The 24,894-nt window shown below is 42.4% G+C and overlaps 1 protein-coding gene across 1 annotated transcript; it reads left to right on the plus strand.

Annotated features, from left to right (window-relative positions):
- The first annotated feature begins 8,964 nt into the window (after positions 1-8,964).
- Positions 8,965-12,750, plus strand: LOC134673187 (uncharacterized). The gene is made up of 2 exons (XM_063531142.1): positions 8,965-9,530; positions 12,491-12,750. The coding sequence occupies exons 1-2, from the start codon at positions 9,038-9,040 to the stop codon at positions 12,679-12,681; spliced, it is 684 nt and encodes a 227-aa protein (XP_063387212.1). The 5' UTR covers positions 8,965-9,037; the 3' UTR covers positions 12,682-12,750.
- Positions 12,751-24,894: the final 12,144 nt, after the last annotated feature.

A 24,894-nucleotide genomic window follows, 5' to 3' on the forward strand; every position in this document is an offset into this window, starting at 1 on the left:
TTGCAAAGGTACCACCTACTCACTGTTTTACTGTTGCTTCCAATAATCCAATAGAATAATGAAGGACATAAGTGCTGCTGGTGTTACAGTTTATTTTAATTTGCACTCTTACATTTTATCCGTCGAAAAAAGAATAATGAGTTCAGAGGTCAGAAAATGTTCCGAGATTCGAGCTGGATCCGGCGCGCTAATTGCGCACTTACTGCGCGGTACTCGCATGTTTTAAATGTTGTCATTTTCGACCGCTAAAATAGGTACATTTTACTCGTAGGATCGCAAATTACTTACAGCTACCTTATTAACTTCTAACGCTGCTCCTTTTGTGGCAAAACAGCGTAGGTACCTTATTACATATTTCCTATCTAGAAATGCTGCTGTTTTGCCGTCCGTAACAGTAACAGGACGGACAATCCGGTATATAAACATTAAATGCAATACTTGTCTCACTCTCTCAATAAAGGGGGGGGGGGGTCATTTTTTGGCTATTTTCTTAAATAACTTTTAAACTATATATTTTAGAATTACAAAATAAAATTGATAAATATATTATAGATTCTCAAAATGAGATTTGATATGTACGTAAGTAACTCAATATAAGTAGTTTAAAAAACATTATTTTTTGATTTTCTCATTTACCTCCCAAAAGTGGCCTCCATGTTTAAAATTCATTTGTTTACGTTACACGTCCATCTTTGGGTCACTAATTTACATATGTGTACCAAATTTCAACTTAAATGGTCCAGTAGTTTCCGAGAAAATGCGCTGTGACAGACGGACATCGTATCGTTCCGTTTTTTCTTTTGAGGTACGGAACCCTAAAAATTACCAATATGAGATAGTAATTTAATAATTATTATTCAAATAATTAAATTGCCCGGGCATTTTACATAATACCTATTGGGCAATTTGATATTTACCATTCAAATAATTAAATTGCCCGAGCACTTACATTAATGCCTTCACCTATTGGGCAATTTGATAATTGCTATTCAAATTATTAAATTGCCCGGACATTTTACATAATGCCTATCACCTATTGGGCAATGCAATTTGATAAATACATGCAGTCAGCAGCAGAAGTTGCTAAGCGGGCGAGGTGTTCAAAATCGGGGGGCACGGCAGTGCCCCCGCCAAGTCGAGCGCGAAGCAAACACTGCCGTACCATCCTTTACAGGAACCATTTCGCCGCATTTTCAGGCCCCTATTTGAGAACCTTTGGATAAGACCAGAACGCAGAAATTTTGGTCATCCAGTAAGCTATAATCACATACTTAAAATCCAAAATTTCAAGTCTGTAGGTCATTTAGTTCCGAAGTTAAGCGAAAGCAAAGTTTCGCATTTATGAAACTCACTCATGATCATCAGAATAGAACTAGTACTTCCCATAAACTCAGAGAGCTGAAATTTGGTACAGAGTTAGGGTTTAATGGCCACATAAAGGGAAAACCTAAAAATATTGCAATATCAGTCACGTTTTAAAGATCTAAGAACTGCATAAGTAAGTTTGTAATCCCATATAAATATATGATATTACAAAGTTACTGATGCAGTTCCTACAAATAGTAGGTAAAGTAAAGGTACACTACGATGTACGATGTGAGTATGAATGAAGATATGTTTAGTTATGATATGTGTATACATAGTATGGGTATGAGTACCCGAAAAAAAGGAGGACTGCCTACAAAAAGAGATGAGATCCCATCAAAAACACTACATGTAAAAAGGTGCAAGTCTCGCAACGCTTTTACTACAAAAAAGTTTTGAGACGTAATATGAAACCAAGTCGGTTATTTTAATCAGTACCAAGGGGTGTTAAAACCGTATCAATAATTGGCCATCGCACGGCTGCATAATGACAAAAGGATCATCGTCACCTATTAAAAATAATTCTAATTGAACATAACGCTAGCGCTAATTGCAGTTTGAGCATTACACATATTTACGAGTACGGTACGAGTAAAGCATTATGTGCGATTGCCAAGTCATTATATGATGATTAGTGACGGATTACTGATTATTATTTAATTATTAGATTTAAAAGAAGTGTTAATTGAATACTTTATTTAATTGTTAGTTATTTAGTACTCTTAGTTTTCTAGGTTTAATTTACAGTTAGGCAGTACTTCGAATCGCGTTCGTGTTTATAAGTAAGTACTTTTCTAGTATTCTAGGTTGAGTTTATTTAGTTAGATATTACTTCGTTTCGTTTAAAAATATCACTAATTTAGCTGTATTTCAGTACTAGGTAGATATACCTTTGGTAGAAAGTTCATTGATAATTAATTATATTGACACTTGTCTAATAATTAAGAGTTAACGTTTTGTTTATAGTTTGTATAGATTGAGTAGGCTGAGTAATATTTTCTTTGAGTTTTTTTTTATTAAGACAAAAGAAGTCTTAAAGATATAGGTTATTATTGTTTTAGTCTAAATATTATCGGTATTTCTGATATCGGTATACTAAAGGTCGTTGAGTTTATTTGTGTTTGATTTCGCAAGATAATATCGTAAAAAATGTCGATAATATTAAAAGACGACGATGAACTTAGTGGCTACCAAGTAGTTGGTATGCCCAAAGACGGGTCTTGTCTCTTCCATTCAATATCTTTCTTGGTGTATGGTAGAACTGACTCAACTTGCAGTATCAGATCTGCTATAGTTGCATACGTTGCTGAACATTGGGACGAAATGCAAGTGTACACGTGTGATGCTGATGGTGACGTATACACGAGCGCGCAATCCTACACGAGCGATATGATGAAACCCACTACTTACGGCTCAGCTTCTGAGCTTATGGCTGCTGGAAAAATCTATCCCTTCACTTTTGAAGTGTATGAGAACGGTATACTAAGAGGTTCCTTTGGCGATGCTGGCCAAAAAAAGTGTTTACGTTTTACCGGTAGTTACTTAAGCGGCCACTACGATGTACTCATTCCTATACGAGATGCCTCTCCATCTTCTTCCCCCTTTGATCCCATAACATTAAATTCTGTAACATCAGATACTGCTATATGTACATTATATGACTTAAACTCTACGCAAAGTGAATTGAACATGAAGCATAAGGGAAAAGTAAAAGACGACGATGAACTTAGTGGCTACCAAGTAGTTGGTATGCCCAAAGACGGGTCTTGTCTCTTCCATTCAATATCTTTCTTAGTGTATGGTAGAACTGACTCAACTTGCAGTATCAGATCTGCTATAGTTGCATACGTTGCTGAACATTGGGACGAAATGCAAGTGTACACGTGTGATGCTGATGGTGACGTATACACGAGCGCGCAATCCTACACGAGCGATATGATGAAACCCACTACTTACGGCTCAGCTTCTGAGCTTATGGCTGCTGGAAAAATCTATCCCTTCACTTTTGAAGTGTATGAGAACGGTATACTAAGAGGTTCCTTTGGCGATGCTGGCCAAAAAAAGTGTTTACGTTTTACCGGTAGTTACTTAAGCGGCCACTACGATGTACTCATTCCTATACGAGATGCCTCTCCATCTTCTTCCCCCTTTGATCCCATAACATTAAATTCTGTAACATCAGATACTGCTATATGTACATTATATGACTTAAACTCTACGCAAAGTGAATTGAACATGAAGCATAAGGGAAAAGGCGGTAGACCGACTAGAACTAAAAAAGGAAGATCTAAGGTATCCGAACTGTCACGATCTGAACAACTTCGAGAAGCTGCGGCTCGTTACCGACAAAAACACCCTGAAAAACGTCGAGAAACCGTAGAACATTATAATTCTTTACATCCAGGCGCCAACCGGGCATCTGTAGCACAGTACAGTGCTTCACACCCTGAAGTAAACCGGGCCGCAGTATCTCGCTACCGTGCTTCACATCCGGAAGTAAACAGACAAAACTTAGCGCGAAAGAGATCTACTGACAAACTAAAGTTTAAGGGAAACACAGAAACAATCACTAGAGTTCTTACAACTAAACTTAAAGATAGATTAGAATCAGAAAAAATAGTTAAGTGGACTCTCCATAATAGGCAAAGAACTTTAGAAGATTTGAACAAGACTGCAAATAAATTAAAAGAAAAAATAATAGCGGCATTAGAGAAGTTAAAAATATGTCCTGAAAGCACGGATATTAAAGACAAATTTGAAGCATTTCTTGGTAAATCAGAACATCGCAGTAATCAGGAGCCATTTTATTCTGAACAAGCTTATAAGGTTTATGAAGATAAAGAAAAACCTATTGAGATTGATGATACTGGCAAAGCAAAAACCTTTACAAATGTTAAGGAAATGGCCAAAAGTCTGACATGGTCTTGTTCGGATTCATTGTGCGTATTAAATGATGGAATCTTACTAAAATTGAAAAACATTTTCGAAGTATTGAGCTTCCAAACTACTGCGCAAATTTACTCGATGTCTGTAGAAACAGGAAAACTGCAAGAAAATATCAACTTTATTAATAACGTTAAATCGCATTTCCCACATCTTCGGACTATTATCAGAGAGATTTATCAAATACACAGCGACTGTAAGTTATTGCTTGATATTGACGATTCTTTGGCGAGTGGTAATGTGGATAAGCTTATGGAGCTAGGAAAGCAACCGACGGTAGGAAGTGCCGTTGTAGAGCGTACACCTGATAGTGAAATCGTGGAAGATGAAATAATAAAAACTAATAAGGTTGCTTTTAAATTATTTTCCAAAAAAAGTGTAGACACACCGAAACTGGATTGTATGTCGTGCAATAAACTTTGTTATTCTAGGGATATTAGTTCCATAGAACGATTAAGAAAGCCCATATCAACAGATGTTTGGAATCAGCTTCTAAACTACTATAATTCTAGCCTAATAACTCACAGTCCGTACATATACCACACATGCCTTGCTAAGATTCGTGCTAACCAAATGCCTGCTGTCTGTATCCTCAATGACATGCACGTAAGCACTGTTCCACCAGAAATAGCTCAGCTGAACGACTATGAAAACATTTTAATCCAACGCGCTAAAGCGTTTCAGGTGGTTGTCACAATGAATCCTGTGGCTAATAAACGTCTACCCAATCGTCAGATGGTTAAAAAAGTAAAGGGCAGGACTTTTCATTTACCGCTTCCGATGGAAGAAACCTTAAATAAGCTCCCAAAACCTGAAGACGCAATAATTGAAAACCCAGAACTTTATATTATAGTCCGAAGTACGCCAAACAAAGCAAATATTATATGGCAAGACATTGTTGACGTTAATAAAGTGTACAAAGCATTACAATACTTAAAAAATGTAAACGAACATTATGCTCATATCAAATTACCAGATTTACCTAACCAGCTCATAAACATACATGAAAATATTCAACATAATGTTACAAATACACCAGATAATGCTGAAGAAGGTATTTTAGTAGATGGTACAGCAGCACTGTTGACCCAAATCACAAGAGAAAAGGAAACTGATTATGAGCATTACACCATATATCCTTTGAATGAACGGAGACAAAATGCACCAGCTTCAGAACTCTACCAAATGCTCAAAGTAAACACAGCACCGATTGATGCCCGAGATAAAGACCTCGATGTTAAATGTTTTCCACATTTATATGTAGAAGGAAAATACGGCCAATTTCATAATCGGCAGCAGAAAGTAACTTCTAGTGAATTTATTAAAGCCCGGCTTATGTCAAAACATCCTCAATTTAGACTTAACCAACAGTATCTATTTTTCTTATAGAATGATGCTAATATGCGCCAATTAAACTCGGGAATCTTTTATAAAATGAATTGTGCTAATCAGAGAGATAAAATTACGGCAGAACAGTATCTCCAAATGCTTAACAATGATGAGCTGGAAGGTGATTTGAGCGCAATATTTGGCCGACTGAGGAACACCGAACAGTTCTGGAAGAAACCAAGAAACGATGTAAATTGTATGACTCAAAATTACGGTCCAGCAACTTGGTTTCTTACCATGAGTCCCTCTGAGTGGATGTGGGAGGATTTGGGAGAGTACATCAGGCAAGTAAATGGCGTTGAAATGGCTAATAAAACAATCAGTGAATTGGTTGCTCTTGACCCCGTATCTACCTCACGTTTCATAGATAACAAGTTTCATGCCATGTTAGACTTTATAACTAGTTCAGATGAGCCTTTAGGTAAGATTATTCATTACTTTTGGCGTCGAGAGTACCAATCTAGGGGTGCTCAGCACTTCCATTTAATGTTATGGGTTAAGGGTGCACCTATTCTACATAAGTCATCTATAGACGAGGTAGCGTCATTTATTTCTAAATACGTGACATGTGCCATTCCAAAAAAAGATATTTCTCCTACTTTACATCAACGGGTCACTTCGTATCAAATGCATAAACATAACAGTTATTGCATGAGGAGAAAGAAAACGAAAAAAGGATTCGTTTCAGTTTGCCGTTTTGGATTTGCTCGAACTGTGACGGATTCTCTTATCATAAGAGACATTTTTCAAACTACCTATAGCGGCAAGAAAAACTCTCAGCTCTAATAATCGTCTCTACAGTATTGTCCGCTCAAAGGAGTCAGATATGATTAATGACTACAATCCCGCTTTGCTGTTGGCGTGGAATGGAAATATTGACATTCAATATGTTGGAGAGAAAACAGCCATTTTGAACTATTATGTGACCAAGTATACTACTAAAAGTGAAAAGACCCATGCAACCGACATGTTTAACGATATTAACTCTACAAAAAGTCTTAGAAGCCGGTTATATAATATTGGTCTCAGAGTATTATCGAATCGAGAATGCGGAGCTTTAGAAGCCAGCGATACATTATTGGGAATACCACTTTACGGCACGGACCCACAAACAACAATAAGATGGTTAGACGTAAACAGGGGTGGAGTGGTGTGATGACCTCCCCGAGCGGGAGACAGGGGGAAGTTTGGGTGGGCTTCGGCCCGCCCAAAGGTCCGTCTGTCACCCCCGGTCCACCCTGGGCAACGTCACTAGCGACTGGCATTCGTGCCTCTTTCTAGTGGCGGCTAACATCCACACTGGTGTTGTCAGTAGGTGTAGGTTACTACTGACGACCTATACATAACCTGCCTGTGCTAGGACCTGCACAGTTGAGCGCCGTACGCAAGGATGACGGGATCCTGGGGATTGAGCCATTGCCAACCCGCGTGGCAACACGTCTGCTTCGGCCCTAATTTCGGGCAAAACGGTGGCCCGGGCTACTAGCCACAGTCCGGGAAATGGTCTAGTGAGGAACCGTAGGTGGGCTCACGGCGAGAAGTGAGAGGGCCGCAGAGGCAGTTTCGGCTGCTGATGCGGTGGTGAAAGGCCATGCTGACGAAGTACGTTTAGGTGAATCGGGCGGAGGGCGTCTGACCTGGACGACCCGACGCCCCACCTTCACACATTTCCGATGTCGCGCAACTAGCCAACTTCTCACTTCTATACCCGAGTCGGTGTCCTAACGACTGAAAGCACCTTTTATATGTGTGAGTAGGCGTTCCCAAAGGTGTGGGCCCTTGTAGGGTGGGAGCCGATGAGGATGAAGCAAATCGTTACGCACTATGGATACCAGGTCGAACGAAAACCCCCAAGCTGATCCAGCAGCGTCCATCGCTAATGGTGAAGCCACACAGGCGAGACAAGCTGTTCCTGTGACAGTGCGTCAGACCGGAAACCCAGCCTGTCCGCAACCCAGTTCATCTGGGGTGCAGACCGGCCCAAACCCCTTCCAGGACTGGCAGGTAGTGGACCGTAGGTCCAAGAAGCGACCCCCTGCTGGGAAGCCTCACCCTGCCAGACCTGTGAATCCTTCTTCTAACCCACCCCCCCCTGTTAAATGTCAAGGTGGGGTGGCTAAGAAGAAGAAGAAGAACAAGAACCAGAGGCGTGCAGCTCGCCTAGCGCGAGAGCAGCAGCTGGGCAACACACCAACACCGACACACTCTGCAACCGGTGTGGGTGTGCAGGCTTCCCAGAAGCCGGCACCCAAACCGGCGCCGAACAAGCAGGCTGCTGCTGCCAGGCCTCCGCCGAAGGGAACAGGTTCCACCCTACCCCCTAAGGCTGGAACGTCGGGCGGCAGCCCTACGGGTTCGACCGCAGATCCACCCAAACGACGACCTGGTAAGCTTGCACGAGCCGCTGCTAAAAGGATGCGAGACGAGTCCTTCTCCCCGCAAGGAGATAACAAAAAGCAGCGACTAGTGAGCCCAAGCCAACCGTTGTCGTATGCACAAGCAGCGGTATCCGACCTGACAATCGTCATCACTGACGCGAAGTCGGGGAAGATAACCGCTGACCACTCCAACGCCATCCTCCGCGGGTTGCACCAAGCAATCGTGGAGGAGGCTAGGAGAAACCTCCCAGGAGCCAGGCCACCCAAATTCAAGGGCAAGCCCATCTTCGCTGAGGGGCAGCTGAGGGTCTTCGCAGAAGACGAATACTCGGCCGCCTGGTCTCAGCGATGTGTCCAGGCCCTAACCTTGCCAGATATCTCCCTTAAGGCGGTACGCCAGTCGGAGATGGCAAGGAGAATTAAGTGCGGGCTCCTGATACCGAACATCAACAACTCGTCCTGGGAAGACGTCCGTCAGGCAGCTGACGGACTAAGGTACCAGAACGAATGGGCCAAGGTTGGATCTTGGTCCATTATACAAATACTGCGGCAAGACCAGGGGTGGTTTGTCGAGTTTACAATCCCCGAAGACCTCGTCCCCGCCTTCATGGAGAGGGGGAGATCCCTGAACTGTGGGGTGGGCAATGTCTACCTCAGGTTCAGGGGTCCCGGAGGCAAATACCTGGACCAGCCTCCCACCCTGCAAGGTTCCACCCTAAAGGTAACGGGAGCACAGGTCCCCACTGAACAAGCCGCGGGCACCTCCGAGCAGAGCAAGTCTGTCTCCGGGGAGAAAGTTGCCCCCCTGCATCTACCCAAGCCGACGATACCCGAACTCTCGGAAGATGAGCTACTTGGCACTGGTGAGGGACCAGCCGGGACATCATCCGAGGGTGAGGACTTGTCGGCTTGGATAGAGTCGGGGTTGGCTGACATGTTTAAGGAGGGAGGGGAGATGCAAGATGCTGCCCCCACCACCGACAACATGGACACTAACTAGTGTCATCCAAGCAAACCTCCAGCACAGCGTGGCCGCTACGGCCCAGCTCAGACGCTGCCTGGTAGGTTTGCCAACAGCCATTGCCCTCCTACAAGAACCATGGGCGGGCAATGGATACATACGCGGGCTGTCCGACACTAAAGGTAAGCTCTACTACTCCACGGTACATGCCGTCCCTAGGGCATGCATCCTAACTACTAACAATATTATTGCACAACCGCTCACTGAATTCTGTTCCAGAGACCTGTGTGCGATTAAACTACAAGTTCCACTGCCAACAGGCTGTCGCGACCTAGTCCTTGCCTCGGTGTACATGCCCGGAGAGGACGAGCCACCGCCTGCCGAACTACTACGACTGGTCAACCACTGCGAGAGATCAGGCCTCGCAATAATCATCGGGGCCGACTCCAACGCACACCACCCGCTGTGGGGAATGGAGACCAGCAACAACAGGGGTAAGACACTTGTTGAATATCTTGTGACTACTAATCTAAACATTCTAAATATAGGCGCTGAACCAACATTTGTAAACAAACGATGCAGAACGATTATCGACCTGACTCTGGCTTCGGAGGAGGTCAGTGAACTAATTATGGGATGGCATGTCTCCCAGGAGGCCTCCTGCTCAGACCATAGATGGATTCGCTTCAATCTACTAGCATCTAGAGACACACCAACCGCCCGGAGGAATCCCAGGAAAACGGACCGAGCCACTTTTAGGAAGGTCCTAGGGGAAAGCCTTGACCGGCTTCCACCGAGGGATGACCTTCGGGAACCGGCTCAGATAGAACAGCAGGTAAATATCTTCTAACTGATACCCTCGTAGACAGCTACCACAAGGCGTGCCCCTTAAAACCACCGGCAAGGTCTGCCATAAAGGGTCACCAGTGGTGGGGCCCTGAACTGGAGAGACTCCGGGGGAAAACCAGAAGACTCTTCAACAGGGCCATGAACACAACGGCTGAGGTGGACTGGGATAACTACTACGAAGCCAAGGCCAGGTACAAAAAAAGATTGCGGTACTGGAGATCCCTGTCATGGAGGAACTTCTGCAGCAGCATTGAAACACTTGACCACGCCAACCGGGTAAGGAAAACCTTAGCGCACAAGCCCACATCACAATTGGGCTCACTGCGTAAACCCGATGGCACATACACATCTACCCCTGCAGAGACCCAACGCCTTCTCCTGGTAACTCACTTCCCAGGATGCGTAAGTCTCGCCGATGCAGATCAGCAGGACGAGGAATACAGTACAACGGACAACAACTGGCAAATGGCGCATAGAGTCGTCACCGCTGAGAAACTCAGGTGGGCCATAGACAGCTTCCATCCCTTCAAGGCAGCTGGTCCGGATGGGATCTTCCCCGCTCTCCTACAGTGGGGTCTAGGACTCATCCAGGAAACCCTGACTGATATCATGGCAGCCTGCCTAGCCTGGGGGTACGTGCCCAGGAGATGGAGAGATGTGAATGTGGTATTCATACCTAAACCAGGTAAGAACGACTACACAGCTGCCAAATCCTTTAGGCCCATCAGTCTCACATCATTCCTGCTGAAAACCTTGGAAAAACTGTGCGACAGGGACCTGAGGGACCGAGCGCTAAAGAACATACCGATGCACAACAACCAGCACGCGTACAGCTCAGGTAAATCTACGGAGTCGGCTCTACACATGGTCGTAAGCCGCATTGAGAGAGCCATCCATGGCAAAGAAATGTGCCCCGGCACTTTCATTGACATAGAGGGCGCTTTCGACAAGATTCACTTTTCCAGTATAGGGAACGCCTTGGAAAGCCACGGCGCTGAACCCGGACTAATAAAGTGGATCATGAACATGCTAAATCAAAGGACAATAAGGTATGTAGGTGAACCGCAGGCCGTAGCGGCGGTGCGAGGATGCCCTCAAGGGGGAGTTCTGTCACCTCTGTTATGGAACCTAGTAGTCAACAACCTCATAACCAAACTGAACAAGGAACACTTCTACACAATAGGCTACGCTGATGATCTGGCAATATTAATATCAGGGAAATTTGCCAGTACACTATGCGACCTCACCCAGGCAGCTCTTCGGATCGTTGAACGCTGGTGTAGAGAATTTGACCTATCAGTTAACCCCACCAAAACAGAAATGGTAATGTTCACCAATAAAAGGGTACTTGGCAACTTTACCAGACCAACACTTTTCCAGACTGAGCTACAGCTGACCGATGAAGTTAAGTACTTAGGGCTGACTCTCGACAGTAAACTCAACTGGAACAATCACATCAACAAACGCATAGACAAGGCGGGAGTAATCTTCTGGCAGTGCAGAAGGATGATTGGTAAGAGGTGGGGACTTAACCCGAAAATTACCCTCTGGCTCTATAAGACCATAATCCGCCCCCTACTCTGTTACGGTGCTCTGGTTTGGTGGCCAAGAACAAACCTAGGCAACGTGCGAGACAAGCTACAAAGACTCCAGAGGCTCGCATGCGCGGCCACCACTGGCTGCACGAGGTCCACTCCGACTGCAGCCATGGAGGTCATGCTAAACCTTTCACCGCTGCACTTACACATACAACAAGAGGCCAGTCTCTCAGCGGTAAGGTTACGAACCCTCAATATATGGTCTAACACCACAGGAGCTCTTCACACAACATGCCTGGAAAAGTTATACAGCGAGTTTCCGGTGCTCATGGCGGGTACGGATCGAACTCACAAACAAGCCATTTTTGACAAAAGGTACAAAATACAATTATTTGAGGACGACAACTGCGAAGGACTCAATCCCCGGGAGCTGAGAATCTTCACTGATGGGTCCAAAACAGACAGCGGATCAGGCTCTGGAACCTTCTCAGAAGACCTGAACATGTCAATCACCACTCCGCTAGGAGCCCATAACTCGGTATTCCAGGCTGAGTGCATGGGCATTATTAACGCGGCGGCTGCCATCACTGCAAGGAAGGTAGTAGGATCCTCCATCCGCATACTCTCCGACAGTAGAGCAGTCTTAATGGCCCTAAAAAGCCATATAATCACATCCAAACTTATACACGAATGCCACGAACGACTAATGGAGGTATGTCAGAACAATAAGATCACCTTACAATGGATCAAAGGACACAGTGGATCCCGAGGCAACGACGCCGCGGACGAGCTCGCCAGACAAGGATCGGGTGCGGGGCCTATTGGCCCGGAACCGATCCTCCCGATACCGTTTAGTAAGGTACGCTCAATGCTGCTGGCACGTACAGGGAAACTACACACAGAACACTGGCTGAACCAAGCTGGATGCAGACAGGCCAAGCAAGCCATGCCTAGCATGAACGGTAAGCTCACAAGGACGCTCCTTCAACTAGGAAAGGTTCGACTGAGTATGGTAACCAGTGTCATAACAGGTCATGGACTTTTTAACAAACATCTTTTTATAACAGGTGTCACAGACAGTCCCCTATGCCGTGGGTGCATGGAGAAAGAAGAAACAGCCTCTCACGTGGTGCTGGAGTGCAGCGGATTGGCCCCATACAGGGCAAAACATCTCGGATCCCCGAGAGACCTCCCCGAGGTCCTACTCAACATCAAAGGTCTGATAGGATTCCTCGAGGAGCTGGGCTGGCAAGACTAGCCCACCCCATATCACGCAAAATAGGCGCAAGACGTCGAGTTGCGGAAAATCGCCCGTACTACAATACAATACAATAGACGTAAACATTCATCGTAATCGCAGGGTTAAATCGAAATCTGAAATGACTGCACTGGACCCGAATTCCACTGACATATATTACGATTCTTGGATAGACAACGTTTACCCTGCCAGACCTGACGAATTACAAGACATGAATCTATTTGACTTTTCGAAAGGCTATGATTTAGTTAATACACCGCCTGTTTCAAATAAAGTAGAGTATTATGTTTATGCAAATAAAAAATACTTAAAAAAACGAGATAGACCATACCTAATTAACCATTACCTGTATGATGTAGAGCAAATGCCAGAAAAATATTTCTTTTCCTTGTTGTTATTATTTAAACCTTGGAGAATACTAGATGACCTAAAAATGCAACATGAGACATACACAGAAGCATTTAATGCTGTAAAGGACGATTTACAAGAAGCGTTACGCTACGGAAATTTACGGACTGAATTACGAAATATTTTACAAACAGCTTTTGAAAAGGTAGAAGAAAAAGTAGCAGAACTAAACGAAGAAAGGGAAAACATAGTAGATGAAGGACCCGACAATCCTTTAGAGTTTGAAGCTTTGGAAGCGGTAAATGCTATGGAAGATTTAAACAACTTTGATTTAGTTGAAGCGGATATTTCTGAAATGAATGAGCAAGCAATGATAGATAAACTGAATTCTGACCAAAAAAAGGTATTTGATACAGTCACTAATAAAATTACGAACCAAAAAGAAATATTGCGACATTTTGTTAGTGGCACCGGTGGCACCGGCAAGAGCTATTTAATAAAAACCTTAAAAATATGGATTAAAAACAACCTGCATAAAAATGTTGCTATTACTGCCCCGACTGGAATTGCAGCATTTAACGTAAACGGATTAACTGTTCACAGATTACTACAACTGCCCGTAGAGCATAATAAACAAACTCCTAAATACAAACCGCTTTCAGACGAAGTACTTCAAGTTTTAAGGACAGACTTAAAAACTGTCGAATTATTTATTATAGATGAAGTGTCTATGATATCTAATGTAACTTTAGCCTACATAAATCTTCGTTTATGCGAAGTGTTTGATACTTCTGATGTAGAAGATGGCTGGTTTGGAAAAAAACATATTTTAGTGCTTGGGGATCTTTTGCAACTTCCACCCGTTAGAGAAAAGTCGCCATTTGAAAAACTAACCCCTTCAGAAATTAATAAACTTATAGGCTCCTTAAGTATTCCAAACTTATGGACTGAACTTTTTAGTTACGACGAACTTACGTTGAATATGAGACAGCTGGATGATTCTACGTTTGTTGAAATGTTAAAAAGAATCAGAGTAGGAGTGACAACTCAATCAGACAGAGATATACTGTCTAACCGATTGATACCTCTGCTCTCGCATTCCAATGAAGGAAGGTTAATGGAAATAGCACAATGTTTGAGGGACTTACCAGAAGATACTGTTTGTTTACTACCGACTAGAAATATGTGTATGCAGTTAAATAATGCTATGTTAAAAGCGATTCCGCACCCCGAGATAAAGTTAGTTGCTAAAGATTCCTTGGATTGTTCAAAATGTATGATAACGAAAGCCCGGGCGTGTTTACAAAAATATGAAGATGATGCGTCGATGACTGCTGGACTGGAAGAAACTATAATCATTAAAGAGGGAGCTAAAGTAATGCTTAGGAGAAACATTGATGTTAGTTTAGGTTTAGTGAATGGGTCGATAGGCGTTGTACAAAAAGTGAGGTGGGACCCGGAAGACCAAACAAAGCCTAAACAATTGGTAGTAAAATTCGCTAATAATTTGATACACGAATTATTGCCTATTAAGTCAAAATTTGAGATCATACCCCGGGCATACGTGTACAGAGAACAATTCCCAATCTGTGTGGCGTATGCCCTAACAATTCACAAGAGCCAAGGTCTAAGTCTAAAAAATGCCATCATGGACATTGGCACCTCCATATTCTCTTGTGGCCAAGCCTACGTGGCGCTTTCACGAGTAACCAATCTTCATGGGGTGCACCTCATAAATGTTGACTTCAAGAGTATAAAAGCTCAAGCTTCAGCGATCACCGAATACAACCGGCTTAGGCGTAAATACCGCGCCGATCTTTCAGAAATTAAACCGTCTAAACCGTCTAAAAGAATAAATAATGAACGCGAATGGGCAATACGAAAAACTGTTGCTACTGTACAAGAATCAGAACCGGAAAAAAAGAAAAGAAAGATTTGTAATAATAAAAAAACTACTCCTAAAAAGAAAAAAAAAGTGTTAAATAAGAAAATCTAATAAAATAAATCAATAAGCCCACGTTTCTACAAAAAGAAGTGAAATCCCACCAAAAACATTCTGTAAAAAACTAGCCAAGTCTCGATGGAGCTGCTTGTTTATCTCTAAAAAGTAATGAAATCTAGACAAAGTCGTGCCAAGTCTAAGGTTCCTTACTGCGATTTCTTTATTATTATAGTTAATGTTGTGTGACTTGGCCGTTGAAGGGTACACAAGGGTACAAAACCAGGTGATCCATGACACCATTGCACCAATCTGCCATTGCACCAAAAAGAAGTGTTTGTTTCAGGCTCGCCCATACATAAGTATTATTGAAATACGCAGCTTTATCAAGCCTACAATTGACTGGTTATTGACTCAACGTTTTCCAAGTGGCAATTTTCCATCGTCAATGGGTAGCGGTTCTGGCGACAGATTGGTGCAATGGTGTCATGGAGCACCTGGTTTTGTACCCTTGTGTACCCTTCAACGGCCAAGTCACACAACATTAACTATAATAATAAAGAAATCGCAGTAAGGAACCTTAGACTTGGCACGACTTTGTCTAGATTTCATTACTTTTTAGAGATAAACAAGCAGCTCCATCGAGACTTGGCTAGTTTTTTACAGAATGTTTTTGGTGGGTTACCTTGACACGCTCTTATTCTCTTAACAATATAATATAATATAGTAACAGCACCAGTCATGGGACATTTAAGAGGAAATTTGGAGTATTTATGATATTTCCCTTATACATGTAAATGGTCTACCGCTTAGCGTGTTAAAAGATGAAAGTCCTATCTGTCTTTCATGTTTTAGGCGTGTTGTATCAAAGATACTGCAATTAGTTTCCACATATTTAACAAATTAAAACTATGCTTTTTTTCTCCAGTCATGGACACCAAAGCTCCAGTAATGGGCCCCCGGTAATGGACGTGGATCCAGTAATGGGCCCCCTATAATGGACATTGCTCTATCAGTATAAAATATTGAAATGGGGAATAAGTTACGGCAAAAAAATAAATTTTTGGTATAAGCTTTTATCGCTGAATGTATTTTTCTTTCCACAGCCAATTATTATTGTATTAGATCCATCGAGACAATTCTAGTATACCCAAACACAATTAGTTAGGGTTTATTGCGATAAAGTTCCCATGGCCACCTCATGTCTCCATCATCAGATCAGGTCCATGTTATCATAATATTGCATTATCATCCGATTTGCATACTTAATTACGTACTTACACAAAATTTCAACTGAATCGGAAATCTAAAAGTGGCTCAACTTCAGCTACCAAGATTGAACCCACACTAACTAACAGGGCAAGTTAAATAAAAGTTTGGAAAAACGATATTAATTTATCCGAAGTCCGAGAATACCTCCTGATTGACATATTTCGTGACTACATTTTACTTCTGTATTGTTTAAACATGAAATTATGGCATGGCAAGCATCATTCTGTCAATTGTCCCATCATAGGAGACACGCAGTTTTACAGCTCCTATAATGGGATTGGGCCAAATACCACTATTTTTTTTACACCTGTGGAGTCACAACATAGTGTGTTGTATACCTTATCTCATGGTAAATGCAATTAACAAAACACATTCTAGTTTTCATCAAGAATTAATTAATTAAAATTTAATAAATTAACTCACCTTTCTTAGCGAAGTTGTTACGAATTCGTAGTGGCATTTTTTTTCAGTGACACGACAACTTTTGGGTTGACGCCAATTTCTTAAATAACAACCAAATTTAATGAAACTTCAAACGGAAACAGCTCTAGTACTCTAGCCAGTCAGCCAGTGTTTATAAACTACTTTTAGATACTTATTTTAGAGGAATTATGTTTTTTTGTCCCATTACTGGTTCCACGTCCATTATAGGGTATACTACTATACAAGATTGTATTTGAAATGCACATAAAATAGGTACAATTCCAATAAAATGCAATAGAAAAAACAACATTTGAAATTAATATAACAATAATATAGTACCTACTCGTAAACACTAGTTACACATTTTAGCCATTTTAGGATGACATTCACAGGTCACATAATGAGATCAAAATATTACTTAAACTTATACACTAACTAAACTAAATCAGTATCATATAACTCATCCAAGCTATAAAAGCAAGCAAATATTGCTTCAGTATTTGCTTAACGATAGTACAGCATATACTTCGAAATATTTTTCAAATGCTGAGGCAGTTTATTATACATGGTGTGTCTGACCATGGGGCTTTAAATCCAAGGCTTGATTTTAATTACTAAACTAAGCTACTTTTACTATTGGACCAACCCTCAAATCGGGCAAAAATTTTTGGCTTTTCCATAGAAAACGTCGACATCTGATCAGCCAAAATGTATGAAAAAGTAAAAAAAAACTTCGGGATTTCGGGGTTGGTGCCATAGTATACGAGTAAAAGTAGCTCAGTTTAGCGAGTAGAATCGAGCCCTGGATTTAAAGCCCTATGGTCACATGGTCAGACACACACTGTATAACTTAACAGCCTGATGTCTCACACAGTGCTCCTCAATTTGTGAATAAAGTCGCGTCAAGATCATTTAGAACAGTTGACCCGCATAGCTATTTCTGCTGCTGACTGTAGCTACTATTCAAATATTAGATTAGATGTCGACTACGAAAATAATAGGGGTTTTGGTACCAACACTGACGTACGGAGTGAGCCCTTCTGTTACTATATTTCTCTATGAAGCCATCACGAAACAGTGGCGTTCCGGACCTTTGGGAGGCGTACACGGACACGGAGCCGAAGACAACATATAAAGGCCCTTTTGAAGCTTTATTGTAATGAATGAATGAAAAACTTTATTTCAGGCAACTAGTGGTTGGTACAAATACATATTACAAAAATATATTTTAAAACTAAAAACATCATGGTTGCGATGTATGATACGCAATCCCGCAGTGTCCTGGTTCCAGGTTGAAGGTTCAACAACGTGTAATGTAAGAGTAAAAAGGTCTCAGTTAGTAGTATGAGAGTGAAAGTGTGTAAGTGTGTATGTGCAGGTACGTGTGTATCATCATAACTCCAAGAAAATAAAATGGGTTGGATATGGTTTATTTACACTGGCTAACTTCGTGGCACCTGCCAGTTTCACGCAATCACTCACAGGTCCACGGAACCCTCGCGTGGTGATAACGACCGTCTGGGAATGTAACGCGCAATGATAACGCTTGCTTCTTTCATTCAACTGTCAAAATGTAAACCCGTTTACTACGGTGTGTACCTACTCCTACTCGCCGCGCCGCACGGGCGTGATAACCCGGCTTACGTATCTTCTGGTATATTATAGGTACCTACTTATGTTATGTGAGGCTGTTGTAACCGCCACGAACAGGATTCGCTTTAATCATTGATTGCGCTGAAATCATCATAAACCCCTAGTGTAAATTTCATTCGATACTAGCGTAAGCGCTGGTGGCCTAGCGGTAAGAGCGTGCGACTTTCAATCCGGAGGTCGCGGGTTTAAACCCCGGCTCGTATCAATAAGTTTTTCGGAACTTATGTAAGTAAGAAATATCATTTGATATTTACCACAGTCGCTTTGCAGTGAGGGGAAACATCGTGAGGAAACCGGATTAATCCCAACAAGGTCTAGTTTACCCCTCGTGGTTTATCTCTATTTTTGTATGGGATTTTGAACAGCGCGTCAAGCGGGACGTTTTGGAAACTCAAAATCCCATACAAAATGACACTTAGGTAATTGGTTTGATACCCTGTATATACATATATGAATGAATGAAATTAATTTATTCCAGAAATAATCCATATGTGATTAAAACATTTAAAACTAACATAACATAATAAAATACAATTATTAATTAAATTAAATTAAGACGTACACAACAATTAATTATAAGGACCTGAGTCTCGGGTCACCCCGACCCTGATACGACAGGCTTGTGGTAGGCCCTCCATCGCTCGTGCAGCGGACTGGCGTCCCACTCTCTGACCGCCGACAGTAGCGTGTTGGAGGAGAAGTAGATCGCCTTTCTGGCGGTGGCGCTCCTTGTACGCATCAGCGCGTCCCAGCCCGGCGCGCGCCCCTCCGCGAACATGGCGCTCGCGCTGCACCAGCGCGGCAAGCGGAACAGCGCCCGCCATGCGTTGTTATACTGCACGCGGAAGTCTCTGATCGCCGCGCAGGTGTAGTCTGCCCATAGCTCCACAGTGTAGACGCTTGTACAGAAACTGAGGAACAGCTGCCTTTTTACCTCGTTGCTACACTTGGCGAATCTTCTAGCCAGCATATTCGCCAGTACCGCAGTAGCTCGCCTTTGCCTTTCTATGTCATCCTGGTCTCTTAAAGTAGACAGTAGAATATGGCCAAGATATTTGATCTCGTGCACTTGACGCAATTGAACCCCGTCAAGCAGCAGCGGTGGTATGTGTACGGGCATGTGTGCCGCCTCCATAAGCATAAACTCCGACTTGTCAGCATTGTACGTCATATTATGCTGCCTGGCGTACCTTTCGCATTCTGCGAGTAGTTCACGTATAGCTCCCACCACCATATATATCATATATATCGTGGTTCATATATATGAACCACGTCTGTCACATGGATAACTGTAGACTCCCTAAATCCGTTTTCTATTCGGAACTCAAGGATGGGAAACGTGGCCACGGGGGACAGTTTCTGCGATATGGGTCAATTTCTGAACACGATTTTTTTTCTGTCCGTGATGAAAATCGCGGGTTAGCATCAAATAATACTTACCATTTTTTTTTTACATAAAGAAGCCACACTTTTACACCGGGTTCCATATGAATTCACTGATTAATTGGTTTTTAGAGTACACTTAAAAATACCTAAAGGCTCAAATTACTACTCCCGTGCCCTGTCCGGAATCTACTTTTGAGCATAATGAAAAATCCTACGAAAAATTCTACATTAGTATCACTAATTTGGTGTCAAATACTTAAACTAGATGATATTTACTATCACTGAGCACATACAATATTAACTTCATTGTGGTAAATAACTCGTGATCGAAGTTTAAATTTTGTCCGAGCGCGCGAGTAAAATTTCGTCGGCAAAACTCAAAGGGCTCTCACAGCCGACGTCTGTATCTGAACCGCCTCACCTGTACTGGCAGTATTCGGCTGATTCTCAAAGCAAGCGGATGTACGTCAAGCCGCGGCGTGTTCGAGCAAATCGCATAAGTATTTCGGAATCCGGGTGGGGGACAATTTTTTTCTAATTTCGATGCCCCTTATAAATTTTATTTCCCACATAGCGTTTCAAAAACAATTGTCATATTTAGGAGCCCTTTATGTATCTTTATGTAAGCGATAACATAACAGTTTGGTTAAACACGATTTAAATTTTTGCCGAATTTTTTTATTACGAATTCTAATTTCCGTGCCCTAATTCCCATAGAATATTTACCTAAAACAGCTGATTAAGTGGCACGGGAATTAGAAAGTATTACATTTATTGTCAACAAATTTTTAATTGGGGGCACTGTAAGTTAATTGGCAATGTTTACGTCACATTATTACATATATATATATATATTGGCATTGAATATATATTATATGTAATAAAAATATGACGTATATCTTTCTATTTTACATTTAAGGAAATCTCAGAGAATGCACAAAAATCTATGAACGGTTTTTTAGTATAAGTACTATAGTACATACTTACAGGGTGGACCCGAATAACCCGGGCAATTTTAATCCGTAAGGTAAGGTGGGGTAAGACGACACTGGGGTAAGACTATCACTTGTATGGAATCCTCGTACTGTTAGTCTTGCGCCACCTTACCTTATTCATTTATCATATTATAATATTAAAATATTATATAAACATAAAACTATTTTTGGAATTATTACATATGATAATACCCGTACCTAAGGTTACATGAAACAAAATGAATCAAATTTACAATGGTATTATTTTGTAAATTTGACAGCTGACAGCGTAAGCCGTATAAAGTTTAAATATCTGGGAGACCGAGCTTTGCTCGGAAAACATATACCTACCTAAAAACTCAAAAATGCGCGTTTTCCCAGAGATACCTAGCTAGATCGATTTTTCATCCCATAAAACGCCCATACATGATCAAATTTCATCGAAATCGTTAGAGCTGTTTCCGAGATCCCCGAAATATGTACAAGAATTACTCGTTTAATAGATTAGTTGTTATAAATTAGCTTTTCTAATAGGTACAAGAAAAATTAAATATATCCTATTCTTACTATATTATAAATGCGAAAGTATCTCTGTCTGTCTGTTATCTCGTCACGCTTAAGCCGCTGAAACAATATCATCTTGATAATACATATTTGGCATGGAGTTAGTTTGAGGCCTGAAGAAGGACAAAGGATCTGGGGGCACGGCAGTGCCGCCGCCAAGTCAAGCAAAATAAAGTGGCACGGCCGTACCATCAAATCTCAATAACATTATATCTAAATAACATTTAATTTGAGCATGTAGTCTAAGAATTAATACACTTTAAAATCCCTTAGTTTTGTCACTGGCACAATCACTCTCAATATTAGTCACGTTCTAAAGATAACTGCATAATTAAGTTTGTAATCCTATTGAAATATATGCGATAACAACGTTACCTTTTAGTTCTTACAATTAGTAGGGAAAGTAAAGGTACACTACGATGGACGATGTGAGTATGGATAAAGATGTATTATGATATGTATATATATACAGGGTTACTTTTTTACCGGTACAATAAATTTTACCACATCATTGGTATCGATAATAGATCACATTGCACAAATAAAAAAAAAAATTTTTTTTATTTCGCATCAATTAATTTATCCTTCACCAATTTAGTAACTTCTGGTTGCACTAATTACAAGGTGTCAACGGTATGAAATCGCGCGCGATGACGTAAACAAACAGTTGCCAGTTCGTGCGTTTGCTAATTGATGCGTAAGGCATCCACATTTTCTAGTACTTTAGCGGATAAGTTCGGGCATTTAGCTGAAGTTCTAAGGTCCCGTTTTCTAAGGGGACCTTGCACTTTGGAGACAAAGCAAACCGCTTGGAACAGATGTTCCTGGGGGTGATCTGAGCCGATTAAGCCCGGTTGCCAAGAGGTTCCCCCCAGCAGGTGGGCAGGGGAGGGGGGGAAATTGCCTCCGGCGCGCCTCACTCTAAGCTTTATATCTGCATACATCTCGCAACTATATCAAGTTTGGTGTCTTTTTCGTGTAATACGAGGATGAAGAATTCATTTCTGTGCCTAAATTTTTACTCACCCATACAAAAAAATCGAGAAATTCAAAAATCTAAAAAAATCTTCTCACTTTTTTTTTCGAAAATCCTCTACAAAATTAAATATATGAGGATTATCTCTAGAAAAAAAATACCTGTGAATAGCCCAGTTATCATACTATATAGAATAGTAAACATGTCAAACATTTTTCGTTTATAAATCTGTAAAAAAAAATGTTTTGTGTCGCGCGGCGTACCGTGCTGAAGTAGGTACCTACTCGCATTTAGTTTAGGCACGCGTTCGCTTTAAAACTTTATTCTACATACGCAAGTAGGTACAGAAAGTAAATATTTAAAAAAAAGGGGATTAAAATACGATATATCTGAATATTGGATTATCCTATGCAGAATGAGTTGTCTACCTACTATATAGGGGGGCTACCGCCAATACCAAAAATCGTCAATTGCGGGCAAAAATGACGGCTATAACACGTTTTCTTACCGCGAAGACAGCCGTCATCGAGCGGCCCGTTCGAAAGACGATTATGGATCGAATATCGTTCCATAGACCTACCGCGAAACGGAATTTTCGGAGTTTTTGACAGCACGAAATTCGTAAAGAACTGTCAAAACACACGTTACCTCAAGAGCTAACGTTGTTATTTCGTTTATCACAGTGCTGCCAGATAACTCACCTTTCAGCTTTTTATCCCGTTTTTGTGGCAGTGAATCCGCCCAGTACTTTGCAATTATTTTGAATGTCCTCAGTTTTTGAGGACTGCTGCGGGATTATTAAATAGATATTTGGGGATTATGCTCGATCAACTCGCGGTTTCAAAGCAGTGCTCCTATTTTTTCAATTTCATGACCTGGCAATTTCACAACTATCATAATCATGTATCATGCCCTTCGTGTATCTTATTAGTATAGTTGATTGTGCTGTGCTGAGTGAAATTGTACTGTTTGTTTGTGAATAACAGAAATGTTTCTGTCGCAAGAGAACCGGGCTGAAGAAACCCGGCAACAAGCCGCTCATATTACTCATGGTCACAGACTAGCCGAGGCGTAGACGTGGCCTACGATGGAGCGAGCGCGCCCAGAAGGTGCCTGTTCACTCTTGATTTGAAGGTTGCCGGGTTATAAGAACACGGAAATATAGACGCCGGCAGGGAATTCCATTCCTTGGCAGTGCGCATAAGGAAAGTAGAAGCAAAGCGCTTCGTGCGAATTGGTGGAATATCTACCATGTAAGGATGGAAACCGGCCGTGCGTCTAAAAGTCCGATGGTAGAATGGGGACGGTGGAATGAGCTCGTGTAGCTCTTGGGCACACTCCCCGAAGTGCAACCTGTAGAATACCGACAGGCTGGCGACTTTCCGCCGATGGACCAAAGACTGAAGCTTAGCCGTTAGCTTCTTGTCGCCAATCATCCTCCTGGCTCTGCGCTCCACTGAGTCCAAAGCGGCGAGTTGGTATTTAGCTGAGCCATCCCACAGGTGGCTGCAATACTCCATACACGACCGGACTTGAGCTTTGTAAAGTGTTAGAAGCTGTCCAGGTGTGAAGTATCGCTTCACCTTATTTAGGACGCCCAGCTTTCTGGCCGCAGTTTGTGCTTTAGACTCAATGAAACTGCCGAAGCTGAGGACTGAACTCAGCTCCATGCCGAGGAGTTCCAGGCTGTCGGTAATAGGTACAGATGCACCCCGGAAAGAAGGAGTCGGGTCGAATGGACTCCGTTTTGCGGAAAATAGACACGCCTGCGTTTTGGAGGCATTGAACGTGACCAGATTGTCATCACCCCACTGGGAAACGAGACTAAGGGTCAAGCTCATTCGCTCAACCATGGCCTCTCTCTGTGAACGTATATCCTCCCTGCTGTCCCTTGCACTAGCCAAATATCTCTCAACAACCGTACTGTCATCTGCATAACCTACAATGCTGGGTTGCAGCATGTCGTTAATGTGGAGCAGGAAAAGGGTTGCGGAGAAAACAGACCCCTGAGGAACACCGGCGTCAATGGCCATGAGGTCCGAAGAGCAGCCATCAATAACTACTCTGATCGACCGTTCTCTCAAGAAATCAGATAGCCAGCTACAGAAATCAGCAGGGATGCCGTAAGCAGGAAGCTTGCTAAGGAGACTTGCGTGCCAAACCCTGTCAAAGGCCTTCGAGATGTCCAGTGAAACAGCAAGCGCTTCACCGTTCCTCTCGATGGCCTCGCCGCAGCAATGCGTGACATACGCTAAAAGATCCCCAGTAGACCGACCTCGGCGAAAGCCATATTGACGGTCACTGAGCAGATCATTTGCTTCGAGGTATGCCAGCAGCTTGCCGTTAAGTACCCTTTTCATGACTTTATAGAGCATGGAGGTAATGGCGATTGGTCGGTAATTGCAGGGATCAGCACGACTACCCTTCTTGGGTACTGGCTGCACGTTTGCAAGCTTCCAGGATTTCGGCACCGTTCTTTTTTGGAGAGAGAGGCGGTACAGGCGTGTCAGTACAGGAGACAACTCAGGCGCACACTGCTTTAGTACACGTGCAGGTATACCGTCTGGTCCATTGGCCTTATTCACGTCAAGATTCAGCAGAGCTCGGCGTACCTCTTTTTGATGTATAGCAATTCTCTGCATAGAGGAACTGCATTGAGGTAGCGTAGGTGGAAGTTT

The sequence above is a fragment of the Cydia fagiglandana genome, chromosome 2 (assembly GCF_963556715.1).
Source record: "Cydia fagiglandana chromosome 2, ilCydFagi1.1, whole genome shotgun sequence".
Classification (NCBI taxonomy): Eukaryota; Metazoa; Arthropoda; class Insecta; order Lepidoptera; family Tortricidae; genus Cydia; species Cydia fagiglandana.